The sequence below is a fragment of the Anoplopoma fimbria genome, chromosome 19 (genome assembly GCF_027596085.1).
Source record: "Anoplopoma fimbria isolate UVic2021 breed Golden Eagle Sablefish chromosome 19, Afim_UVic_2022, whole genome shotgun sequence".
Lineage (NCBI taxonomy): Eukaryota > Metazoa > Chordata > Actinopteri > Perciformes > Anoplopomatidae > Anoplopoma > Anoplopoma fimbria.
The window spans coordinates 4,712,456-4,735,341 of record NC_072467.1 but is presented as its reverse complement, the minus strand read 5'-3'; the positions used below and the strand labels follow the sequence as shown (position 1 = coordinate 4,735,341).

General features: G+C 41.9%; 2 protein-coding genes across 2 annotated transcripts in view; one reads left to right on the top strand and one right to left on the bottom strand.

The window, feature by feature from the left end:
- Positions 1-22,886, top strand: part of mapk8ip2 (mitogen-activated protein kinase 8 interacting protein 2) — a 28,509-nt gene that overhangs the window by 1,799 nt on the left and 3,824 nt on the right. Inside the window, exons 2-6 of the mRNA XM_054619773.1 lie at positions 10,802-10,907; positions 18,589-18,828; positions 18,949-19,024; positions 19,981-20,184; positions 20,637-22,845. Coding sequence (XP_054475748.1) covers positions 10,802-10,907; positions 18,589-18,828; positions 18,949-19,024; positions 19,981-20,184; positions 20,637-22,845 — 2,835 coding nt within the window. The remainder of the gene's footprint in view (positions 1-10,801; positions 10,908-18,588; positions 18,829-18,948; positions 19,025-19,980; positions 20,185-20,636; positions 22,846-22,886) is intronic.
- On the bottom strand, positions 4,731-7,653 carry LOC129108132 (gastricsin-like). Its single transcript, XM_054619808.1, has 9 exons — positions 7,598-7,653; positions 7,308-7,446; positions 7,072-7,189; positions 6,673-6,791; positions 6,026-6,225; positions 5,788-5,904; positions 5,495-5,642; positions 5,132-5,230; positions 4,731-4,895 (listed from the first exon to the last, which is right to left on the bottom strand). The coding sequence occupies exons 1-9, from the start codon at positions 7,651-7,653 to the stop codon at positions 4,731-4,733; spliced, it is 1,161 nt and encodes a 386-aa protein (XP_054475783.1).

Below are 22,886 nucleotides of genomic sequence, written 5' to 3'. Positions count from 1 at the left end.
GGCCTGTATAGCAAAATGATGCACTTTACAGTTAATGTAACTTTTTGTTTCTGTTGGTAAGAGAATATGTTAGTAAATCCCCTCCAACATAAACAGAGAGACGTGAACATTCTCTAAAATGTTCAAAATTCAGAAGCTGAACGCTGTGAGGTTTTTTTGGAGGGTTGGGTTCGGTAATGGGTTCCATAGTCTTCTATGACAATAAAATTAATGAATTTGAATTTTCAACTGTTGATCAGACAAACAAGACATTTGAAGGCATTGTTTCGGGCTCTAGGAAACTGTGATAGACATCTTTCACTTCTTTCTGAGTAACTGATGAATCAAGAAATAATCCTCAGATTACTGATATCAATAATGGAAATAATCTTAAATTGCTGCCTTTGATTCAACAATGGATCTGAAAGGATATTTATAGATTTGATATAATTCTGGCCAAATTTGGCCCTCTGACTCTTTAAAGGCTGTTTGAGAAGTCAGAAGGGGGGAGGTGAGTGGTGGGTATGGTTACCATGGGGTAAGAAGCTTAAATCAAATACAGATTCATTTGAGCTTAAGCGTTCCATTTATGCCTCCCTCCTGCTGTATTTCCATCTCCCTCTTTGTATGTTTGTATATTACATCTCTCTCTCTCTCTCCCCGCTCTACACACTCTGTGAACAACCAACACTTGCCATGTTTTCGCATGTCAATCATTGCAGTGGCTGTTGCTATAGATTTATTTTTCCATTCAGCAATAATTAAATGAAGCATATTCACGCAGTCCATGAGATTTGTGTTCCATCAATATTACTCCAGTGGGTGTTTTTTTCAGCAGAATTTGCTTTTCATCGGATGGCGTCATGAATTCAAATACAGCCAAATCAACCTAAAATCATCAGCTCTGAACAAACCAATGCATCATCTCCACCTTTGGTTCAAAGATGGCGTGATCTTCAGGTTTGGATCTGACACAGACAACAGGGAATTCTTCATTAGGTTAAATGTATGACTCATGTGCGTGTGTTCGTGTGGGTGTGTTTCACTGAAGACTGACGGTGGGTGAAAGGCCTGGGAAATTGATCTTGTTAATGAGTCAGTAGCAACCACGTCAGATGTCCTTGGCTTTGGAAAATGATGATGTCACCAGGAAGCAGGCGCTTATGGTTGAAAGGCTTCGTAATTCCAGAGGATAGAGTATCTTTTCTATTTCTTCTCATATTCTTATTTCATTTTTTGACTACGGACATCTGTTATTCTGCTATTTTTTATATATATATACAACTTTGTAGGCATTTACTTTATATAACTTTGTTGTGATTGGAATCACTGGGGTTATTTAAAGAGGCCTTATACTGTTTTTGGATTAGTGTGCAACCGATGATTATTTTTGTATTTTCTCAATTGGTCAATAAAACATCAGCAAATAGAGAAAAATGTCCATCTGCAACTGTTTTATGTCAGCTCAACAGTCCAAAACCCAAAGAGACTCAACAGTGTAAGCATTTGACAAGGAAAAACAGCAAATTCTCACATTTCAGAAACTCAAACAATCCCATGCCTTTATTGTTTAAAAAATTAATAAAACTATTAATCTGTTTTAAAACGTGAAGGTGTGTACAACAGATGCTCTTAATTAAATATAACATATAACACAATTCAGACAGATTTAGACAAGCAAAGATGACAGTGTGCTGGTTTGACTATTTCTGGTCTGGACGTGACAGTATCAGAGACGGCTGAGAATAACTGTTTGTACAAATGTGGGCTGGATAGATTGTTGGAGCCTGAGAACGGCAGGGAGAAAATCAAAAGAAGGAGCATACCTGCAGACACACAGAGGTGGTAGCAAAACCTTAGCAGTGCCAGTGAATGCTGGGTGTGCCATTGCAGCAACATGACCGGCACCAGTGAATGGTAATTTTGTGCTGACTTGTTTTCTTGTGGTAGGATGCTCATTTTGCTCAGCATATCAGAATCCAGAAGAGGTAGAGGCTGATGTGATGCAGGCCTTTTTTTTGCACAAGTATGGAGAGTGGTATGAGTAGTTAGCCTCAGCTTCACATCCTAATTATTAAGAACGATCACAAGCCGTGGTGGAGTGAATGCAAGGGATGTCAGAGTGAACTGTCGGATAAGCAGCAAGCAGTACACAACATGGTGTGACAGGAACTGCACCCTCACTTGGATGCTGTCTAAACACCAAGCAGAAACATGGACATGAAATGTGGACACTGCAGTGGTGGCTGCATCTCAGCATGTGATATGGATTCTGAAACCAAAATCATACAGAATAATTCAGAAAGGGACAAAAACCATCAAAGAGAAAATATCTAGTTTGTATGTTCATGCATATGAGGTATACCTGTATGTTTGTGTGCGGATAGTTGGTGTTTTCTCTCTTCAAAGAGGGGACAGAGACCTTTGCTCTGTGCGTTATTCTGTGTCTGCAGCTTTTAATTGACACATTACATTACATTACATTACAGTCATTTAGCAGACGCTTTTATCCAAAGCGACTTACAATCAGTAGTATATTACATATCATTCACCCATTCACACACTGATGACAGGCTACCATGCAAGGTGCCACCATCAGACTCTAACTAACATTCATGCAACATCCAGTCCACACCGATGGCAAGCCTTCGGGGGCAACTTGGGGTTAAGTGTCTTGCCCAAGGACACATCGACTGCCGAAGCCGGGTATCGAACCACCGACCCTCTGATTGGTGAACTACCTTGCTCTCCACTACACCACAGCCACCACATTCTTAGGTTTTGCAGTTAAGGGGAAATGAGGCCATACACTGTTGTGACCTGCATTGCAGATCTACAGGACAACTCCAACACTAAGCAGATGAGCTGACAAACAAGATGGAGTTTGGAAACACAGAAGAATAGAGAGCAAAGTAGGACACTGGAAAAGGGAAAAGAGAAAAGACAAAAATGTCAGACAATAATGAAGGCTCAGTTCATCCAAATTTTCTAAAATACCTTACAACGTGTTTATTTATCCTGGTTTTGGGATATCTGTCTGAGATTTCTGCCTCCACCCCAGTACAGTGGAAGAAAATGCAGTTAAGTAAGTGGAGCTCACAAATAAAAAAATAAAATTGAAAAATATCAACATCTTTTACAAGAAACTGTGTCCTTGTTACTCTGTAAAGCCACACACTTAACTATGAAGAGTTTTCATTGGAAATACAGAAGTTTATGTTTTTGAAGTTGTAATAACAGTGTTTGTAATGTTTTCCAAACATTTTTTAAAGGGGACCCACTTTTTAAAGATGACAAACCCATGACCCATTCCACAATAGGCCTTATCTTTAAATAGTTTGAAGAGCAAATTTGTGCATTAATGAACGTTTACTGCAGATATAGATGTTGTTGGAAAAAATCTTTACATTTATTTGGCTACCATAATAAAATGTCCTGTGACCCACCTTTGTGTCCCAACCTAATCTATGGGAAAGACTGTTCTACAGATTGTGCTATGCATTTTACCTGGAGTAGCAGCTTACTTTGTGCCTTGAAGACAACAAAGATTTGTAATTGTCCTGTGCACTTAAACTTTTGAATTCAACATTTCTCCTTGCGAAATTATTCTCTTCTTCCTTCCTCATTGTCCAGCCGAACTATTCCTCTGTTTCGTCTATAACTCTTTAATCCTTCATCCAGAAACAGAACATGGGACTTTGCTCCACTTGTGTGGTGGTGACAGCTGCCTTGGATACAACTGCACCGATGTTGTGTTTTTCCATTTTGAATCACACCCACATACACATCTACACGTACAAACACAGCTTCCCTGAAGGCCTGGATGGGTTAGGAGCTCATTAGTGAGTGTATTCCTCCAGGTTTGGTAAAGACACTAATTTTGACAGAAGGGAAGTTAATTTAAGTGGATTGTGTGCTTGCATCCATGTGGAATGGTCTTTATGCTTTAGTCATAAAGACCTACAGATCGTCCCCTCAGTTTACACCACTTTCATGTTGTCATGAATGTGAATGAATAATAGTATATTGTTGTCTCACAATGTCTGGCACAAGTAACCCTGCAATGGCACCAGTGTCATAAGGTAAATTAAGTCCACTATTTAATTGATAGTCTACAAACATAGGAAAACATCATTATCTGATACAGATCCTCAAGAAATCACACCATAATGACTTGTTTTTCTATGAAAATAAGAATAATGCTGTAAATAATATTATTTAATATTATTAACAGTCAAAAAAAAATGCTATTGGATATATTTTTCAACCATAGTTTTAATTATATGTCATAATGAGTCCTAGGCTTGTAGGACATTTAAATTGGCCACTAGTTTTTTATTAATTAGGGAATTAATTAGACAGAAACAGAGACATGCTCAAGGTTAATAAAAAGGGCGGAAAACCCCTTTGATGTCCTTCAGCCCAGGAGATGTGTTGTGAAGATAATGAGTGCTTAATAGAAAGATGAAATATTAAAACACTTTCATTTTAACCTTTATTCAGCTTAAGAATTATGCAATTTTAAGGACACATTTTACTTTTTTTTGTTCAAATCCAACTAAATCTGTACATACAAATTTGAGGATGTACAATAAAAGACACGTAGACCAATATTGCGTGCCAATATATCACAGAACAGATGTTTGCGATGAACCAAAGCCTCAGGCTCTTGGCAGTGTTTGAGGGGGACACAGACTTCATTATTATCATCTGATCATGTTAATGGTCAGGTAAGGTTACACTGAGGACGCTTAGACGGCTGAAGCAAAGCCGAGACGGTTGTTGGTGCGGTCGTAGATGGAGTAGTACTCCCTTAGGAACACATCTCCAAAGATCCACAGGGGCTGGCCATTACGAGAGGGCAGGTAGGTGGGGGTGATGTCCACTGAGCAGTACTGGTATCCATTCTGGTAGTTCTGGAGGCGGAAATGGGAGATTGTAAACGGTTCATAACATTGAATGCACACCAACAAATACCAAAAAATGTCATGCACATAAAGGCACACACACACACACACACACACACACACACACACACACACACACACACACACACACACACACACACACACACACACACACACACACACACACACACACACACACACAAACACACACAAATGTATGCTTATGCTATACATGTAGTAACTACCTGAACAATGTAAGCAGAAGGAGGCAGAGGCAAAGACACGCCGCTGATCACAAAGCTGAGAGTTGGCAGGTTGTTGATCTGGCTGCAGTCCACCATGTACTAGAGATCAAGACAACAAAGAGATACTGTTTGAGAGGGACAGTAACTCAGATCCAAACAAACTGGACCAATTTGTACATTGTTTCATATCATTCATGCTTCTCCTCTTTTCATGTACAGGTTTGTTTTGTGACCGTGACTTGCACTGCTCATAATGAGTTTTAAAAGGGGCAGCCTGTGGACAGAACTGTATTTGTTATGAGGAATAATAATGGTGATTTCAGTGTGAGCATGTGTGTCTCTCGATCTGTCCATTTGTCTTACCTGTCCATACTGGCTCTGTTGAGCTCCAATGGCCTGCATGATGGAACCCATAATCTGGCTTGGTGCTGTCAGCATTGAGGTTCCTGTGTCCACAACGGCCTGGCAGCCTTGAGAGCACAAGCCGGTCTCATGACCGTTGATCTGGAATCTGCAATGCACCACATATGCCATGAGTTTTTGTTTTTTCTTGCAGTCATAATACAAAAAACCCCCACTATTCAAGGCAGCAAAACTCAGTAGTTATCAAAAGATCAATAGACGTTTCATGATGTTGAAATTATGAAATCACCGACCCTTGAACGCCAATCTGCCAGTAGGTCTCAGAGGTCACGGGGGTCCAGTAGATCTGGCCCTGGTACAGGCTGCTGTCAACTTCTCCGAAAGAGAGCACACTGCCCTGCTGTCCTCCCCTACAGAAGACCACAAACCAAAACTAATAAGCTCTCTGGGTGGACATACAGTAACATCTAAGTTTGTGTGTCCATACTGTATATTTTACAGTACTGAATAGAAACCTTGTGGCAGTTATACCTGGATAGGTAGAAAGCAAATATGTCGGCATCCAGCATGTTATGACTCATCATGTTGTCCATGACAGGGGTCTCTCCTCCAGCTGAGATGCTTGGGTAGGACAGGCCGAGGATGCCGTCAAACTTTGCCACCACAAAGTTCTGACCGGGCTCGTTTGTGCTCAGACCGATCTCCTGGTTATTGATCACAATGCCGGCAACCTATGGGTCCAAAACCGAGCAATACGATGAGTGTGATGCCAATTCAGACTGTCAGACTGTCTTTATACGTGTTCAAGATTCAGCCCATGTGACTGTAGACAGCGTCATGACATTAATGAGTCCTCTGTTGATTCTATACATCATTGGAATTAAATCATTATAACGTTTTTTTTGGTATTGAAAGTATTTTGTTTATAAAAATGCATATTTCCTTGTCTTTTTACTAATTAAACACTTAATACACACATAAAAAGCTGCTGCACTTCTTTTGTGTATGGGCACTTTCTTTGGCCACACCAGTGTTAGGTATGTTTTAACTGTGAGACATCACTAATTGAGGTGATAATGAAAATATCTGCTTTCTGGCAGTTCTCTGTCTCAGTTCCTAAAACTAGTCCAGCCTGGTGTTGACAGATGTACTTGGTTTGTTTGGTGGGTTTGACTCACATTGACAGTGTCATATCCAAAGACTCCATAGAGGCTTCCAGCTCCGTAGGGCAGGTAGAAGGACTGTCCCTTGGCAGAGTAGGTCGATGACTGCTGGGGGTTAAACTTTGTGTGTGCGTCTGTGAATTACATAGATCGGGATTATCTCAGGAGCCATTTCAACAAAGGTGTCCTCATGCCTTGCAGAGCCGTTTGACATTCTGTTAATTCACTGGATTATCATGGGCTGAATTTAGACTTCGACTTTCTCTACTAACAGTTGTTGGTGCTTCCCAAAGACCAAAAATACGTAGTGGCATGCCAGTAGTCCTCTGGAGGGGTTCATCACATGCAAATATGTTCTGAAGAGTGTGACAGATGAGGGATTTTGTTGTGAAAAGCCTGTTAGTTTGTACTCACTGCAGGCCTGAGTGTTGCACAAGACAGAGTCCACCCACAGGTTTGCAGAGCCGGTGTCGAACAGCACTTGGAAGGACTGGGGGGGTGTTCCAATACTGATGGCGCCATAGTAGGTGGTCTGGGGAAAACATTGGTTGGAGGTAATGAAAGAGAGGGACAGAATAAAACAAAGTACAAATCCATTAGTCAGTGCTCTGAACAGTATGTAAAAGTGCAGTAAACCTAGGATTTCTTACATCGGCGTAGTTATTGATGTACATGTCGGCAGAGGTAAACTCATCAGCCTGGTATTTGAGAGCCGGATCCTGGTAAGGCAGCTCGATCCCTTTCTCTCTCAGGGCCTCTCGCATGGACTTGTGCTTCTGGAGAGGGATCCTGAGGAAGGTGGAAGCAAAAACACAAAGAATTTGACTTCCTATGATTTTCACTTTCAGTCACTTTAGCAGTGGATCATCAAAAGCACGATTTAGCTCTGTATTACAAAACAGGCACGAGATTGAAAAATACAGAGATATAGTTTCCTTACTTGACGATTCCCTCTGCGAGCACCACACAGACCAAAACAGCGACAAGATACTTCATGATCCCTCCTGTTCACACAGCACTCCTGGGTGGATACAACGCTGCTTGGATCTGAACAGGCTTTATATACACATGTTGAGGCCCATATCAGCCAGAGCGTTATCAAAACTTCAGTCATATCAGTTCACGCAGGGTGACCCTTAGAGCCTTTCTCTTAAAAGCTACATACTTGATTTGCACCTCTAACTTTAATTCAATATACACCCCCCATTGTGTTATTAACACTCCACAAACACTGCCAAAAACCTCCTAACCAAACATATTATAGAACAAGGACATAATAAGATGTTATTCAATTGGGTATATCTGATGGAATAATCTAATGACCACATTGAATAACTCATTGAAGTACTTATTTAATTCTTACTTAATGTACCATGATCCTAAGTATACCATAGCTGAATATTGCTTGTTCTACACTAAAATCAATAAGCTATGTAGGAATCATATTGAAATCTAAACATGTTAAATGAAGAAGAATGATGATTGTGAAGGAATTGTTTCCCCCCCCAAATTGTCTACATGTTGTTGGAAATCTTCAAGTTGCATCTTTAGTCACATTTTTTAATCCAATTACATAATACGATTTAACAGCAAGGTCAAGCTTAATAGTATGTGTTGTACTGTATTTTTCCACGAAGGAAAATGAATGAGTTATTTAAAGTCTTCAGTATCAGTATCAGCTTAACCCCACCGTTTTATCAAAACCTTTTGTGCCGTTCAGCTTATCATAACTTTTAATATTGTTTAACTTTTGATAGCTTTTTTCCCTTGATAAGCTTGAGGACATGCAGCTTATATTAAATGTGTTTATGCCCATTAATTAGTTTTTATTCTTTGTTCTTTGACTGAATTACAGTAATTGACCAAAGCCTTATAACAGGCCAAATGTACCCTATTATTATCTCTGCCTTGATTAGCTTTGTATTTTCCCTGTATTCTCCGTCAGTAGCATCTTGTTGTACATTGAAGCAGACCAGTAGCATGGGGCGGTCTGATTACAGTGACTTTTTCATGATCCCCTTTTGTTATACTTTTAGATGCATCAGCAAGTCCTCATTTTCATCATGGCACCAATGACATTGTGTGGACAAGACCCTGTATGAGAGTGTGATGTAAGCATCCATACATAATATGCAGTGTCCTTTTCTTTGTAGCAAAGCTGCACTGCAGCATTTCCTTCAACTCATAGCGAGCTAACTGCTGTAGAACTGAGAGCCTGCTGAAACTAATGGGGCAAAGATGCCACAGCTCATTGCAGAGACATGTACACTTCCCTGCTGTATTGTGCTGTCGCTGAAGTTCAGAAACTCTGGTGTAAGAGGCGACTGCCAATAATTCACTGATTACTTTGTTAATACAATTCCAATTCACATCTTGTATGATAAAAATCAGCCAACTTTATTTGAAATATTGGCACTTAATTGCAGTACTTTATTTGTTGCTGTTGTCATTCTGATCGAATGAAATGTGTCTCATCTTGTTAGTGTGGATTGTTATAAGGGAAGAGAAGATAGAGGGGGTGTGTGGCTGTCTCTGTCCAGTATATGTGACTGAGGCCCAGGTAGACAGTGACAGGCCAGGAGTTAGAGCAGGTCTCAGTGTGTGGGCATAATTCAATGAGAAGTTCCCCTCTGGTGCGCTCAGCGATGAAACAGGCATATTGCAGGCATGAGTGTTCTTCCTCACTACATGAAGCTTAGCGAAAGTTCAGTCAGGAAGACTAGCTTTACATTCCTGTTCATACTCATCATCCCCTTGAATACTCTATCAGGTGATTGGGGGTGGGGGGGCGTTCACATAAAATTAACCAACCAGTTTCGGCCATGGTTTCCTTTAGCCAATCACATCGTTGCTGTCAGAGTTTAAAAATATGCTCTCGGCTGCGGTCAGTTGTCATTTCAGCATATTGCAGACGTGACCCTCCTCCACCCCAGTCACCGCCAGTCGTCAGCACAGGCAGCATTAGGATTGCAGGAAGTCCCTTCATCATCGTCAATCGTGGCTGTACCTAGACTGTGGTCGTGCCTCCTGCTGTGGCCCTGCTGACACCCACCCACTGCTACTACCATTATATTATTATTAGTCACATTACTATTACCTGTACCATTACGCATATTGGCTATGTTCCACCCTGAACCCCTTTTTTGCTTTCTCGCCTCGCAGTTTCTGCAAATCATTGTGGTACCTGGACTGTGGTCGTGCCTCCTGCTGGGACCTGGCTGACACCCACTGCTACTTCAATTATTATTATTATTATTAGTCACGTTACTAATACTATTCCCTATATCTTTATTTAAATTCTACTATAGTCATTGCTGCTGGTATTATAAGTAGTCTTAATTTTTTTTTTCCTTCGTTACTCTGCTACTACTCTGATTATATGAATCATTATGTCATATACATCGAATGTGTTGTATCTCTGGTATGTTGTTCATTCTGTACACATGACATCTATTGCATTCTGTCCATCCTGGGAGAAGGATCCTCCTCTGTCGTTCTCCCATAGGTTTCTTTTTTTTTCTCCCTGTTAAAGGTTTTTTTAAGGGGAGTTTTTCCTGTGCCGATGTGAGGGTTCCGGGACAGAGGATGTCGCATGTGTACAGATTGTAAAGCCCTCTGAGGCAAAATTGTATTCGTGATTTCGGGCTATACAACATAATCTGAATTGAATTGAATCATAATCACCACCACCAGTGTCTGGACTCCAGGGGGATTGTGCTTAGCTGATCTCAGCGTTCGGCCCCTCTGATACATGGCTTGGCCATGGAGTCCAATAGCCAAAGACTTTGTACTATTCATTCTTATGCATGTGTAATAAATTATTGTTAAATTTTATTGAAGTCTCTCCTGATTGTACTACCCTGAGCCTTCCTCGTAGCACTTATTGCATTCGTATTAGTTTGTTGCACTTATTGTCTTCGTAGTAATTTGCTTCTGCACTATACTTTTGCTCTGGTTTATGCTTTTAGATGCTATTTAAGAAAGGAGATGCACTTATGACTTCTGGTGACTAGTAGTTCTCTTGAATACCTATGTTGAATACACTTATTGTAAGTCGCTTTGGATAAAAGCGTCTGCCAAATGACTGTAATGTAATGTAATGTAATGAAATGTAGTGACTGCACTGTCTCTCATGTGTTTCCAGGCCAGCCCACGACATCAGCTTGGAGGAGTTTGATGATGAAGATCTCTCTGAAATCACAGATGACTGTGGGATTGGACTCAACTATGACTCGGATCCATATGAGAAGGTGGGCCCCTCCTTTGTTGTTACGTTGTTTCTTTTATTGAAATTTGACAGTTCCTCGCATCTTTTGCAAAAACGAAAAATTTACATGAGAACAGTGCATGTTGTTTTACTCTTTGCAAAGTGGGAATATTGTATGTATTGTAAACTTTATGGAATATGGATATTTTTCTGTATTGCTCCTCTACAGTTGTTTAAGATGAATTCTTATCACACAGTAGATCATTAATGCATAAATCTGCAGGTAATACAGGCAAAAAAATGTAGTAGCAAGCTTTAGTCAGAAATATCTGAAATATGGGATCCCTTGTGCCTCACTAGGGACATTTTTGGGTTTTTCATTTTTTTGTGTCTGTGTTAATGCAAATGTCAACTTTGTTAGGTTGTGAGTTTTTTCCAAATTTTGGTAGTTCAACCTCAGCTTCTAGAATAAGTCTATAACTAACTGTGTAGCAAAAATACAAACACTCAGCTCCTTTGGGACAAAAAATGTCCCCATTAAAACCCATCAAACCACAAATGTATATCCCACAGCCATAACAGTTTAACTGCATACATTCTATTATCTCAGGCTTTCAATCTAGAGCTCTGGCTTCAAAATTGAAATTTTTATTATTTTCCACCATATTGAGCTATTTACTCATGTTTGCCCTATGGGGAAAATATGTGCTATTTCCACTAGGGGCATTGCAGCGGTATTATGGAGCTTTGTAGCAAATGTATACAACTAAAATAATATATTCGTGTTGTTATGGACATCAGAGAGTGGTATGTGTGTGTATGGAAAAAATAATGTGTGAGTGTGTACTGTATAAGTGTTTGTGTGTGTGTGTGTGTGTGTGTGTGTGTGTGTGTGTGTGTGTGTGTGTGTGTGTGTGTGTGTGTGTGTGTGTGTGTGTGTGAGAAGCTAAAGGTATAGACATTATATTGTAATGCAAGTCACAATTCCTTCCCCCTCAATGTCTCTATCACTCTCTCTGCCTCTCAGACTGATGTGTGTGTATGTATATAGAAATAAGTGTGTGTGTTTTTGTGTGTATGCATGCACAGCTAGAGAAATTATGTTATGTATAACTGCAGATCACAATCCCCCCCTTACTGTCTCTTTCCCTCTACCTGTCTCATTCTGCCTCACAAATAAAAATACACACACCTTCACCCACCCACTCACACATGGACGCACATGAACAAGAACACGCAGGCTTTCAAACTAAGTATAATATAATATACCTCCTAGGTTCAACATTATAGGCTATTGAGCTTTATAGGTAGGTGGGTGTGTGTGTTTGTATGTTTGTGTGTGTGCCAGGGTGCGTGTGTGTTTGTGCTGATGCATGTGTATGTGTCTACATGGCAACATAAGCCTAGAGCAAGTGGTTCTCCTGGCATTTTTTTCTTCATTTACTTTGATTCATGTGTCTTTGACATAGATATATAAACGTGACCCATTGCAGCATAAGATAATGCTTTATTTTATGTCTGGCTTTCAGTCTAGAGCCCAGGAGTTTTTACAATTTTTACCAGATTTAGCAATTTTTGGTAAATAATAAAAAAAATGTATGGCTGTTTTTTGACACAAACAATTTAGATTTTTTTTTTTTTAAGTGAGGCACAAGGGTTCAGATGAATGAAAGAAGGAAAGACAGAGACTGACTTGATTTGTATAGTTGTTTAGTGTTGAGAACTGCTTATTTACATATAGTTATCTTATGTAAGCCTCTCTGTAGCTCAGGGATTTTTATCTAAGCTACCAGAACTGCAGTCATCACAGTAATGACCATAAGCCTTGTTTACCATATTATAATATCAGGGCCAAAATCAGAAACATGCATGGCTTTGGTGAACAGAGTGGAGCGTTCTCCATGTACTCTGATAATCATACAGACCTTAATATTACATACTGCATAGATTCACTAAACTCTTTGGCATATAATAGAAATTCTAAGTAGCACTTCTAAGCATCCTATTGAAATGACTGTGTTAGGAAGTGTATGCAAATAATTGAGTCATTAGTTGTATCATCCAACATGTCTGAACAGCTTAGACCGTAATTACACAATTTCTAATAACCATTATCTCATATCCTTTCTCTCTCTCTCTTTTTCTGTCTTTCTGTCTCTCTCCATCCTGTGGGATGTAAATGTTTTATGGTGGTGGCGTGGAGCCACAGCTGCAGCAGAGGGTGGGTGACCCAGTGCAGTTTGCTGCTATGCAGAGACAACCTCCTTCCCTCCCTCCCTCCCCCTCCCTCCCCCTCCCTCCCTCCCTCCCATGTGTCTTCCCTTCCCTCCCTGCTATGCAGAGGGTTGCTCAGAGACAGAGCTCTGATTCCCTCCTCCCTTGTTCTCTACCACCTCTCCACTCCCTTTCCCCGTAGAAGCTTTGCTTCACTTTCTCCCTCTCTCTCTCTCATTCTGCCGAGGTGACTGGGAATGGGGATTTAGCTCAGGGATGGTCGGGTTTAAGCTCTGTGCTAGATATTTAGCTCCCTCCAATTTAATCCACCAACAAAACACATTATGGATAGCAAGCCGAACCCTTCTGTAACAAAGCTGTGTTTGCGTAGCATGTTGGGAGACCTCCAGAGAAAGATAGACTATAAAGGGTGTTTTTTTTTTCTTGTGCTGGAGAGGTCATACAGTAGTAAACCATGCATCAGCGGCCTCTGCACCCTCCTTCCTCCCTCCCTATTTCCCTTATGCACACACACAAATCAGACACACATCAGCAGAGGCCTGACTGCTCTCTTCAAAAACAAGAAAGCACAGAGCAGAGATAGTGTCTGTCCTTATTACGTTACATCATTGCCCAGAGGAAGTAATCTTGCTGACATGGGATGGATAGGACACACCCAATTGCCCTCTGAGTGTGTGCGTGTACAACAGAGAATGAAAGGGGAGACAGAGAATTTTGTGCAGGTATTTTACATGGTATTTGATTTTGCCTGCATCAGTAGGGTGGGTGACACTCATCATCAGCAGTAGTCCCTCCGTTGTGTGTCGCACTCTGCTGATGAAGAGAGAGGCTTCCCGTTTTTATGTCAGTATGATTCAGCCATACTGGGCGGCATGTCTTTGATGTTTATGAAGAACCGCCAAACTAAACAGTGAGATTATTCTCCGGCCCCAATCCCCAACTCTGATTAATTCCAATTCATTATGGGGTTCAGGTCTTAATCTGCATAACTCTTTAGATCAGTACTCTGTGACAGGAGCACACACACACAAACACGTGAACAAAAACCAATAGACTCACACACATGATGCCTTAAAATAGCCCATCCCAGCATCCTGAGCAGAAGGCAGGCAATTAAAGATCTTTTACATGGGTTTGTTTTCAATGTCTGATTATATATCTCTGAGGATATGGTAATTGCTGGCCAAATGCCAAAATGCTATTGCATTTCTGGCTTCGGCTTTCCTTTCTCCATGATGTCAGAGGGGATTAAGTTTGACAATGTGTTTTCAACCATGTGATTTGTTTTTTTTTCCTGACCTTTAATATTTTTTTAAACCCAGCATATCAACAAGCAGAGAGACCACAACAGAGGGAGCCCCTCCCCTTTTTTGTCTCTGAATCTTTCCTCTAAATCCCACTCACACTCACACGCACACTCACACTCACACGCACACTCACACTCACACTCACACTCACACGCCCTGATGCTTTCTGCCGCATCTCGCCCCTGATTCTTCACTTCCTGTCTCTTTAACATCCATCTCTGTCTCTCCAGAGCCCGGATTGAACACCATGAGTGCATGCATAATTCAGTATGTGACAGAGCGGTGGTGTCTGTGTCTCAGCTGTGCTGCTAGTTTGAAATGTGGAAATTGAGAGATACACTGATAGATGGAGGTCATCACTCACTAGGTGGTCTCCTTTAATAGGAGGCTAATCGACATCTGTCATACACTCCGCCATACAACTGACCCAGATGACGAGCCACATTTGGTAAATGGGCTTTACGTGGGCACACACACACAGACACAATTTATAGTATCATTGTACAAACAAAACAAATGTAGGAGATACATTTGCAATAATAGCGAATATGAAGGTATGACTTCATTTATGATCAGTATGTGAGCTAAATTAACAATGAGCATAGATTTAATTTATTGTAAATCAACTCCATTTTCCCATTATTGAGTGATCCAAGACTAATGGCATGGCAAGTGTATTCTGATACAACAATACAACAGATAACTCTCACATATCTGCAGTAACCAGGCATCATTGCATTCATGGTCAATCTACAGCCCTTCCAGTAGACCCTGCTGTATGTTAGATCTTACATTTAAAAAAAAGACCATTTTCTTCTCAGTCTCCACTAAGATTTACGAGTCCCTGGCGTCCAGTTAATTTGCAAAGCACAAGCTCAGATTTTTTCTCTCGTCTGTCCAAAGCCAGCTTGTGTTCTCATCAAGGAAGATTGCCCCGCAGTTCAACTCGAAGCCTCTCCTCTCCCCAGTGCCGAGGACAGTGCTGTACAGTGGAGCTGTCATCTCACTATGTGCAGCAGCAGAAGCAGTAGTATAAAATGACCCATTAGCGTGTGGTCGGCCAATTAGATTCTTTTTTGTGACTGATCAGAATCGGTAGACACCGCCCTATTGAGCTGCTGTTGAAAAGCTGAAATTACTGTATAAATGTTAATCATACGCAGAGCTGTTAAAAAAAACCCACAAGTGTGTCTATGACCGTGGAGCAGTACAGTTTGTATGCGTTTGGGCTTGTCAGCGTATGATACATGGAATACCATTTAACTTTAGAATAATTTAATTTCTATTGACTGCAGCTGTGCTCTCCAATACTTCCTTCCTTGTTTCAGCAAGAGGACTAAACTCCTTCCCAACACTTCCCCCTGCCATCCGGAGAGCATGACTGCATTAGTCTGCTGGGTGACAGAGGAGGGACAGTCACAGGGCTGAAGGGGATGTCCTTGGGAACTAGAGACCATGTGGATCGCTTCTCGCCAACACACAACTCTCATCTATAGTTCTCAATTTTTTTCTTTAAGTGTTCCTGCCTGTCTGTCAGGTGGCCTCGCCAAAGGATGTCTCCTGACAGATTATTCTCCCAAGCAGATGTGGCATTTCCACAACCTCGCTGATGGATGTCTGGATTTTCACTGTGTTATAGTTCACATATCCCCAGTGATGGATTATAATGGGTCAGTTTGAGGAAACAGCGTTGTGAATCTTGACAGTAGATTATGAAGCAAGAATGCTTATGATGATTGTCTGAAAGGTTTCTCAATATACAGTCATACTGTTACAACTCATGGAACCAAAGGCAAAAACAAGACTCAAAAGCACAACCCAGAGAGCAGGATAAGGTGCAGAAAAACAGACTTAACTTATCAGAAACAGGTTCGCTACACAGGATATACGTCAGGTAATCAGGCAAACAATTCAGGCAGAGATGAGGCAAAAACATGGTCAGGACTAAAGGCAGAGATCACAAAAAAACAGGAAAATCAACACTGAAACGCTTGACATGGGGGACAAAGACAAACGGGCAAAGAGACAGCGGAGCACATCAGTAAAATACACTGGGGAGTTCTCGGTGATTAGACAAAGGCGGATCTAATCAGGGGCAGACAATCACAGAGGCAGGAAGTGAAGACTCTGAAACGAGAGGAGAGGTGCGTTACAAAAAAACAGGAAACATTGAAAAGACAAAAAAAACTTAACGAATAGCACGAGACATCACACATACACAATACAAGCTTAATCGCAGAAAAATAGTTATGTTAATTAGATATAAGTATGCATATTCATGTGAACTCTCTCGGTAATAGATTGAGTGTTAGTATCTGTTGGTGTGGCATAAAGTGGATGCACCAGATGTCAGCAGAATTGTACTGGAGCAGCGAGAGGGTGAGCTTTGATTCAGCCATTAAAGAGACTGCACTCAGATACAGAGAAACTGCTGCGCTGTTCAAACTGCAAAGCAAAAAAATCAATCATTGATTTCATTGTCAAATTCAAATTAGGAAAAAAAAAGCCAGAAATGTTTATTGTAGTGCCCATGTAAACGATGATGTAGCAATTTTTATTATTATGAGTGTGAGTAGGGGATGGGACGATACTGATTTTATCACGGATCGTGATAAAAAAACAGTCACTATAAGTTGTTTGTGGCAAATTTCTATTAGTGGGATAATTGTGAGCATCACAAGTGACTTGAAAAAGCTGTCTAGCTCGCTATCATGGTAGAGAGCCTGAATCCGTTTAGTCAATTTCACCAAATCGTGTAAGAAAGAACAGACTCTCACAATGTTGTTGGTTTTTATGTATTCGTTAATGATTTTTAATGCAAGGGACCTTATGAATTATTCTTTTTTTCCCACTAAAAACATTGTTGACTAAAAAAAGGTGATGTAATAAATTAAAAGATTTATTTCTCAACAAAAGGTATGGTTAGGTTATTCCAGTATGTTTTAGAGTAATTTAAGAGAGTTGTAAGCATATTTTGATGAACATCAGAATAACATTGTGAGTTGCAATTATTTTATCAGGATAATCATGACATGAAATTATCATATCGTCCCATCTCTAAGTTCTCACCTAAGGTTGAACTTAGGTGAGATATTATACAGTTCCACAAAGCAGCTATGTGACCAATTTTGCCTCGACAGTGCAATTACCTCTTCTTCCATGATAAGCAGCCAGTGTGAGATGTGTATCAACAAGCTATTTTTTAGACATTGCATCATCAATACACCTTGTATCTGGACAACATAAAAGCTACACAGCTAAATTGCAACATACAAACGATCTTGGAGGTGTGGTCTGTTAAACCTCAAAATCCTTCAGTGCTTTCCGGTAAACCAGCTGAAACCTGAGAGATTTCAGATTGATCCAATCTCATTTCATTGCCCCTCCTATGTTTCTCTTTCATCTTCGTCTTTCACTCACACACACACACACACACACACACACACACACACACACACTATCTCTCCCTCCTTTCTCTTCAAAATAGTCCATCCTCAAGACTACTCTATTGTTCTGCTCTGCTTTGTATTTAGTGACTTCATTGCTTCAACCTTTTCACCTTCATCTATTCATGGGGAGTCTGAAGCATGCACTTAGCTTCTGTCTTATGTACTCAAATACATGTAATCAGGTGTACACACACACACACACACACACACACACACACACACACACACACACACACACACACACACACACACACACACACACACACACACACACACACACACACACACACACACACACAAAACCCCCTAGGCTGCATGAAAAAACATCAGCCAAATGTGCTGTGGCTGCTTATGTGAACTCTGTTGCAGTGTTGCCCACTACAGTGCTTTTATGTGTGTGTCTGTATTTTACAAATGCCCTCTGCGTAATCAAAGAACATTGTGTTGCGCATGCTGTCCATCTGTGCTCTCCTTGTTCTATTCATCTCTCAGACAGGCCAGTTCTTAGCAAAGCCTTTAAATTAAAATGGAAGTAATGTACAGTGGATAGAAGGTAGCAGTTTTTTTCCTTTGTGTTGGCTCACAACATAATAGTTTCCCCTCTGCTGTCAGGGCAGGAGATGCTTTAATTTGTCTTAAATATGCTGAGGGTTGGAAAGCATAAAGCATCCTCTATTTCATCCTCTGTACCCAATTACAAGTCTCTCTCTCACCCTCTCTATTCGGGCCTCAGGACTCCCTCATTCTGGAGAAGAGTGACATGCACCGACCAGTGTGCTCCTTCCAGGACGACTTCCAAGAGTTTGAGATGATTGACGACGAAGATGACGAAGATGATGAGGAAGAGGACGAAGATGAAGAGGTTGACCCTGATGCACCCCCGTCCCCCTCTGCCTCCCCTCCTCTCTCCCCTACTCTTGGCACACTGAAGAGCAGGCCCACCACACTAAACCTCACCACTGCTGTGTCACAGGTCAGCAGCCTGAAGCTGTGGTCCTAAACACACATGAAACACAGATTAAGTTTAATTCTTAGTCTTTGTAATTGTACTGTACAACTTTGTTGAATATTTCCTTCTCTCTCTTCTCATTAGGATTCACTTAACAACAACAGCAGTCTGTCCCCAAAGAAAGGAAGCTGGCAGGACTCTTTACGCAAGACCTCACAGGGTAAATACACAATCAATTATCTCTGATAGATTTGGGTATTTAATTAATTTGTTAGTCTACCATACAAGATGCTGATTTCGGTTAATCGTTGGAAAAGTGTTAAACATTTGCATGTTACAGGGATTACGGTGCTACATCATTCTTCATACGTTGGATACAGTTACACCGAACATTCATTAATTTATCTGGACAACACTATATGGAATTAGCTATGTCCCGATCATTGATCAGGAATACTGTATAGCATACATCAAAGCTTTGCCTTTAATGGTTTTTACATGGATTTGCTCAAGGGAGGCATTTAGAAAGAAACAATTAAACATAAAAAACTAGAATGATGCAGTCAGTTGGGTCTAGATCTCTGCCAGGAGTGTCTGCAACGACCACTGTTGAATTGTTAGACTGAATTAATACAAACCACAATGCGCTCTCACTCGCACATCTCACTCAACAGACATGCTCTCATTTGAATCACTTAATCTCCGTCTCAGCTCCGTCTCAACGGCATGACTGTGACTTGCTGCAAAAAACAATAAAATTGATGGCAGATGTTACCATTACCAACTAATTCACACATGCAGTTTGGTGCGGCAGTATGCAAAATTAGACGTGGACTGAGAGAGATGCACACACTCACTCACTCACTCACTCACTCACTCACTCACTCACTCACTCACTCACTCACTCACTCACTCACTCACTCACATACACACACACACACACACAACCGATCTCATTATCTCTTGGCAGATATTTTAATAACTTGCCACAACAACCAATGCACACCACATTAGATATTGAAGTATTTCAAGTTTGTTGAATTTTTTGTTTTTCAACTTTTTCATTTGTGAATTGATTGTCCCAGATAGGCAGGTTATTGTTGCCTTGTGTAAAATAAGGTCCAATCTTGACACTGTAGGCATAACATCTAAAATGAATATCTTCTCTACCTGCAGGTCGTCTGTCTCCAACCCACTCGTGTCTGGAGGATGGTAGCCATGTGACAGGCCAGTGCCCAACCTCTCCAGTTTCCCAGGCACCAGGGTCTCAGACCAAAGGTACTCCACCAAAACAGGGAGGGGAATGCGGGAACCCCCAATCCCCTCACAGGCCCCTCCTCTGCGACATGGAGGGCAACAGGCGGGAGAGGCCCGAATACGGTAACAAAAAGGCCAGCCCGGCAAGCTTAGAGCTCATTCCATTATCATCAGTGTCATTTAGTGCCGTGATGTGAAATGAAGAGATGTGATGTGAATTTGACTTGTTCAGTGTTTGTTCAGCCAAACACTGTCATGTTGATTCTTACAAATCCATTTGCACTAGTCTACATTAGGTTACCAAATTATTTATTTTCTAAATGAAGGGTTTGCTGGACCTGCTCATCCCACATTGTCTTTTTCTAAACTGATTATGAACTTTAGAAAAATGTCTCTTTGATACTTTTCTTTAATCTTCTCTTTTTAATTGTCCATATTGCCTCCACAACTCTTTTGACCTGATACCTTTGACTTTTTGCATTCCCTACATCATCTTCTCCATATTCCTTAATGTCATCCTGTATTTTCGGTCTCTCATGGCCTTTCTTGTTTCTCCACACCTTTAATCTTCACAGGCTCATTTGGTCAACACAAGACCCACCCTCGCTCTGGTGACGTCACTGAGCCAAAGGCAGACCCATTAATTCAGACAACCAGAGTACCTTCTGTAGAGGACCACTCCCAGTGTTCGGACACAGAGGTTGACCACGACCTCAACAGTGACCACAACCACAAACATTCGAACCGGCGTGCCACCGACACTTACACGATCACCAGTGAGTCAGGTGTGGAGCCTGAGAATGACCTAGACCCCGATGGAACCAGTCGTTGCTTGTCATCCACTGCACCCATGGGAGCCAACGACGCCGATACACCCTTGTCCGATGAGGAGCTGGAAAAAGACTTTGAGGTGGAATTCATGTGTAAGGAGACGTACGACATGGTGTGTAAGGAGAATAGGTCGGCATATGTGGAATTTCCCTCCATTGAGCCCGCCTCTTTCTCTAGCTATGTGTCCTCCAGCCGCTCAGATGCCCATTCCAACAGTTCAGATGCAGCTGTTTCTGCCTTGGAGGCAGCGGCTAACGACTCAACCTCTCCATCCTCAGACCCAGGGATAGCAGATATGAACCAGCAGGGTTACACGACTTCAGACCAGGACAAGGACCTCAGCTCTCCAGGCTCTGACTCTGACATTGAAGGGGAGCTGGAGGCAGCATTTGCCTGTGGAGGCCCTGTGGTCTCCAACATGATCTCCTCTATCTCAGAGACAGAGCTGGATTTGACCAGTGATGAGAGCAGCAGTGGACGCTCGTCGCATCTCACCAACTCCATTGAGGAGGCTAGCTCGCCTACATCAGACCAGGAACTGGACCTGGATACAGAGTTAGAGCAGGACAGTGGCATTGTGGGACTCAAAGAGTCTCTACTCCTGGGCCGGCCTGACCCAATCAAAGAAGAGTTTACTCTTCCCTCTCCTTCGCCTCTACCCTCACCTACTATTGCTACACCATCCCCTGTCGACTCACCCATCTTACCTCCTGTGCCCTACGACGATGGTCAAGCTCTGATGGGGCTGCAGAATGTGGACGATGAGCTGTCCTTTGAGCACCAGGCTGATCCAGATGAGACTCTGCCTCCAGCCCAACAATGTGAGGACACCCTGTCCAGACAGATGGTGCTGCAGATAGAACCAGACCACAGTCTTGAGAGCTTCAAACGCTCCTTCTACCTGCCAGTGGGACCCAGGCTAATGCCCAATGCAGATGAATATGATGGAACCAGTGAGGGAGACTCCGAATCAGAAAGCGAAGACGACCTGAGTGAGAACTCAGACTCACCGTGGCTGCTCAGCAACCTGGTAAACAGGATGATCTCAGAGGGCTCGTACCCAATCAGCTGTCCAGAGGACTGCTTCAAGAGGAAAGTGTCTGTGTCAGACACCATCTCACCATCCTCAGATATTGGAGAGGGAGATGGTTTCAATGATGAGGACCAAGAGAAGGAATCAGAATTGGAGGGATCCGCGGAAGAAGAGAAGGAAGGTGAGGGGTACAGAAAGAATATGATGAAGCCAGGAGAGAGGAGGAAGGGCATGGATACTTCAAAAGAAGGAGCAGTGATAAGTCCCTGTCTGTATATGAACAACCCTTCTGGTGAAACCATAACCCCATTGATCTTGGACCACTGTGCAAACAACGCGAGGGGAACCACAGATATAAACTCCCTGAAGAACTTCACAGACAAACTATCTAAGAACGCCAGGAGACAAGAGGAGGATGAAGAGCCTAATAATGACTTGATGATGCTTGAGGGTAGAAAGGATCTGGACTCACCGAGCCTCAGTGAGAGTGTGGTCAGCGACAAGGACGAAGGACGAGAGACTGAGCCCAGGCCAACAAGCCGTTCCTCAGCCTCTCTGGAGCGTATCACCGAGGTTAAACACAGCCTGACACTGGACATACCCACTGCCCAGACTAATCGCTGCTTCAGCCTCACCTACTCCACAGACAATGACGAAGAGGAGGATGACGGAGACTCTTACCCATTCCTAGGTGGCTTGAGGAAGCAGTCCTACCGGGGTAGTGACTTAGAGCTTGACAGTTCACCACCTATTGATTCCAGTGTGCAAGACCATCCTTTACCTGACCATGACCTCCCACTATGTGAGAAAGATCTGGCTCTGAGGGAGCAGATTGAAGACGATGGACTGGCCTATGACTCCATGAAGTACACGCTAGTGGTGGATGAGAATACTACACTGAAGCTAGTCAGCCTCAGAAGGTATGCTGAGACACTGAGTGTGTGAAAAAGTATAAAAATGG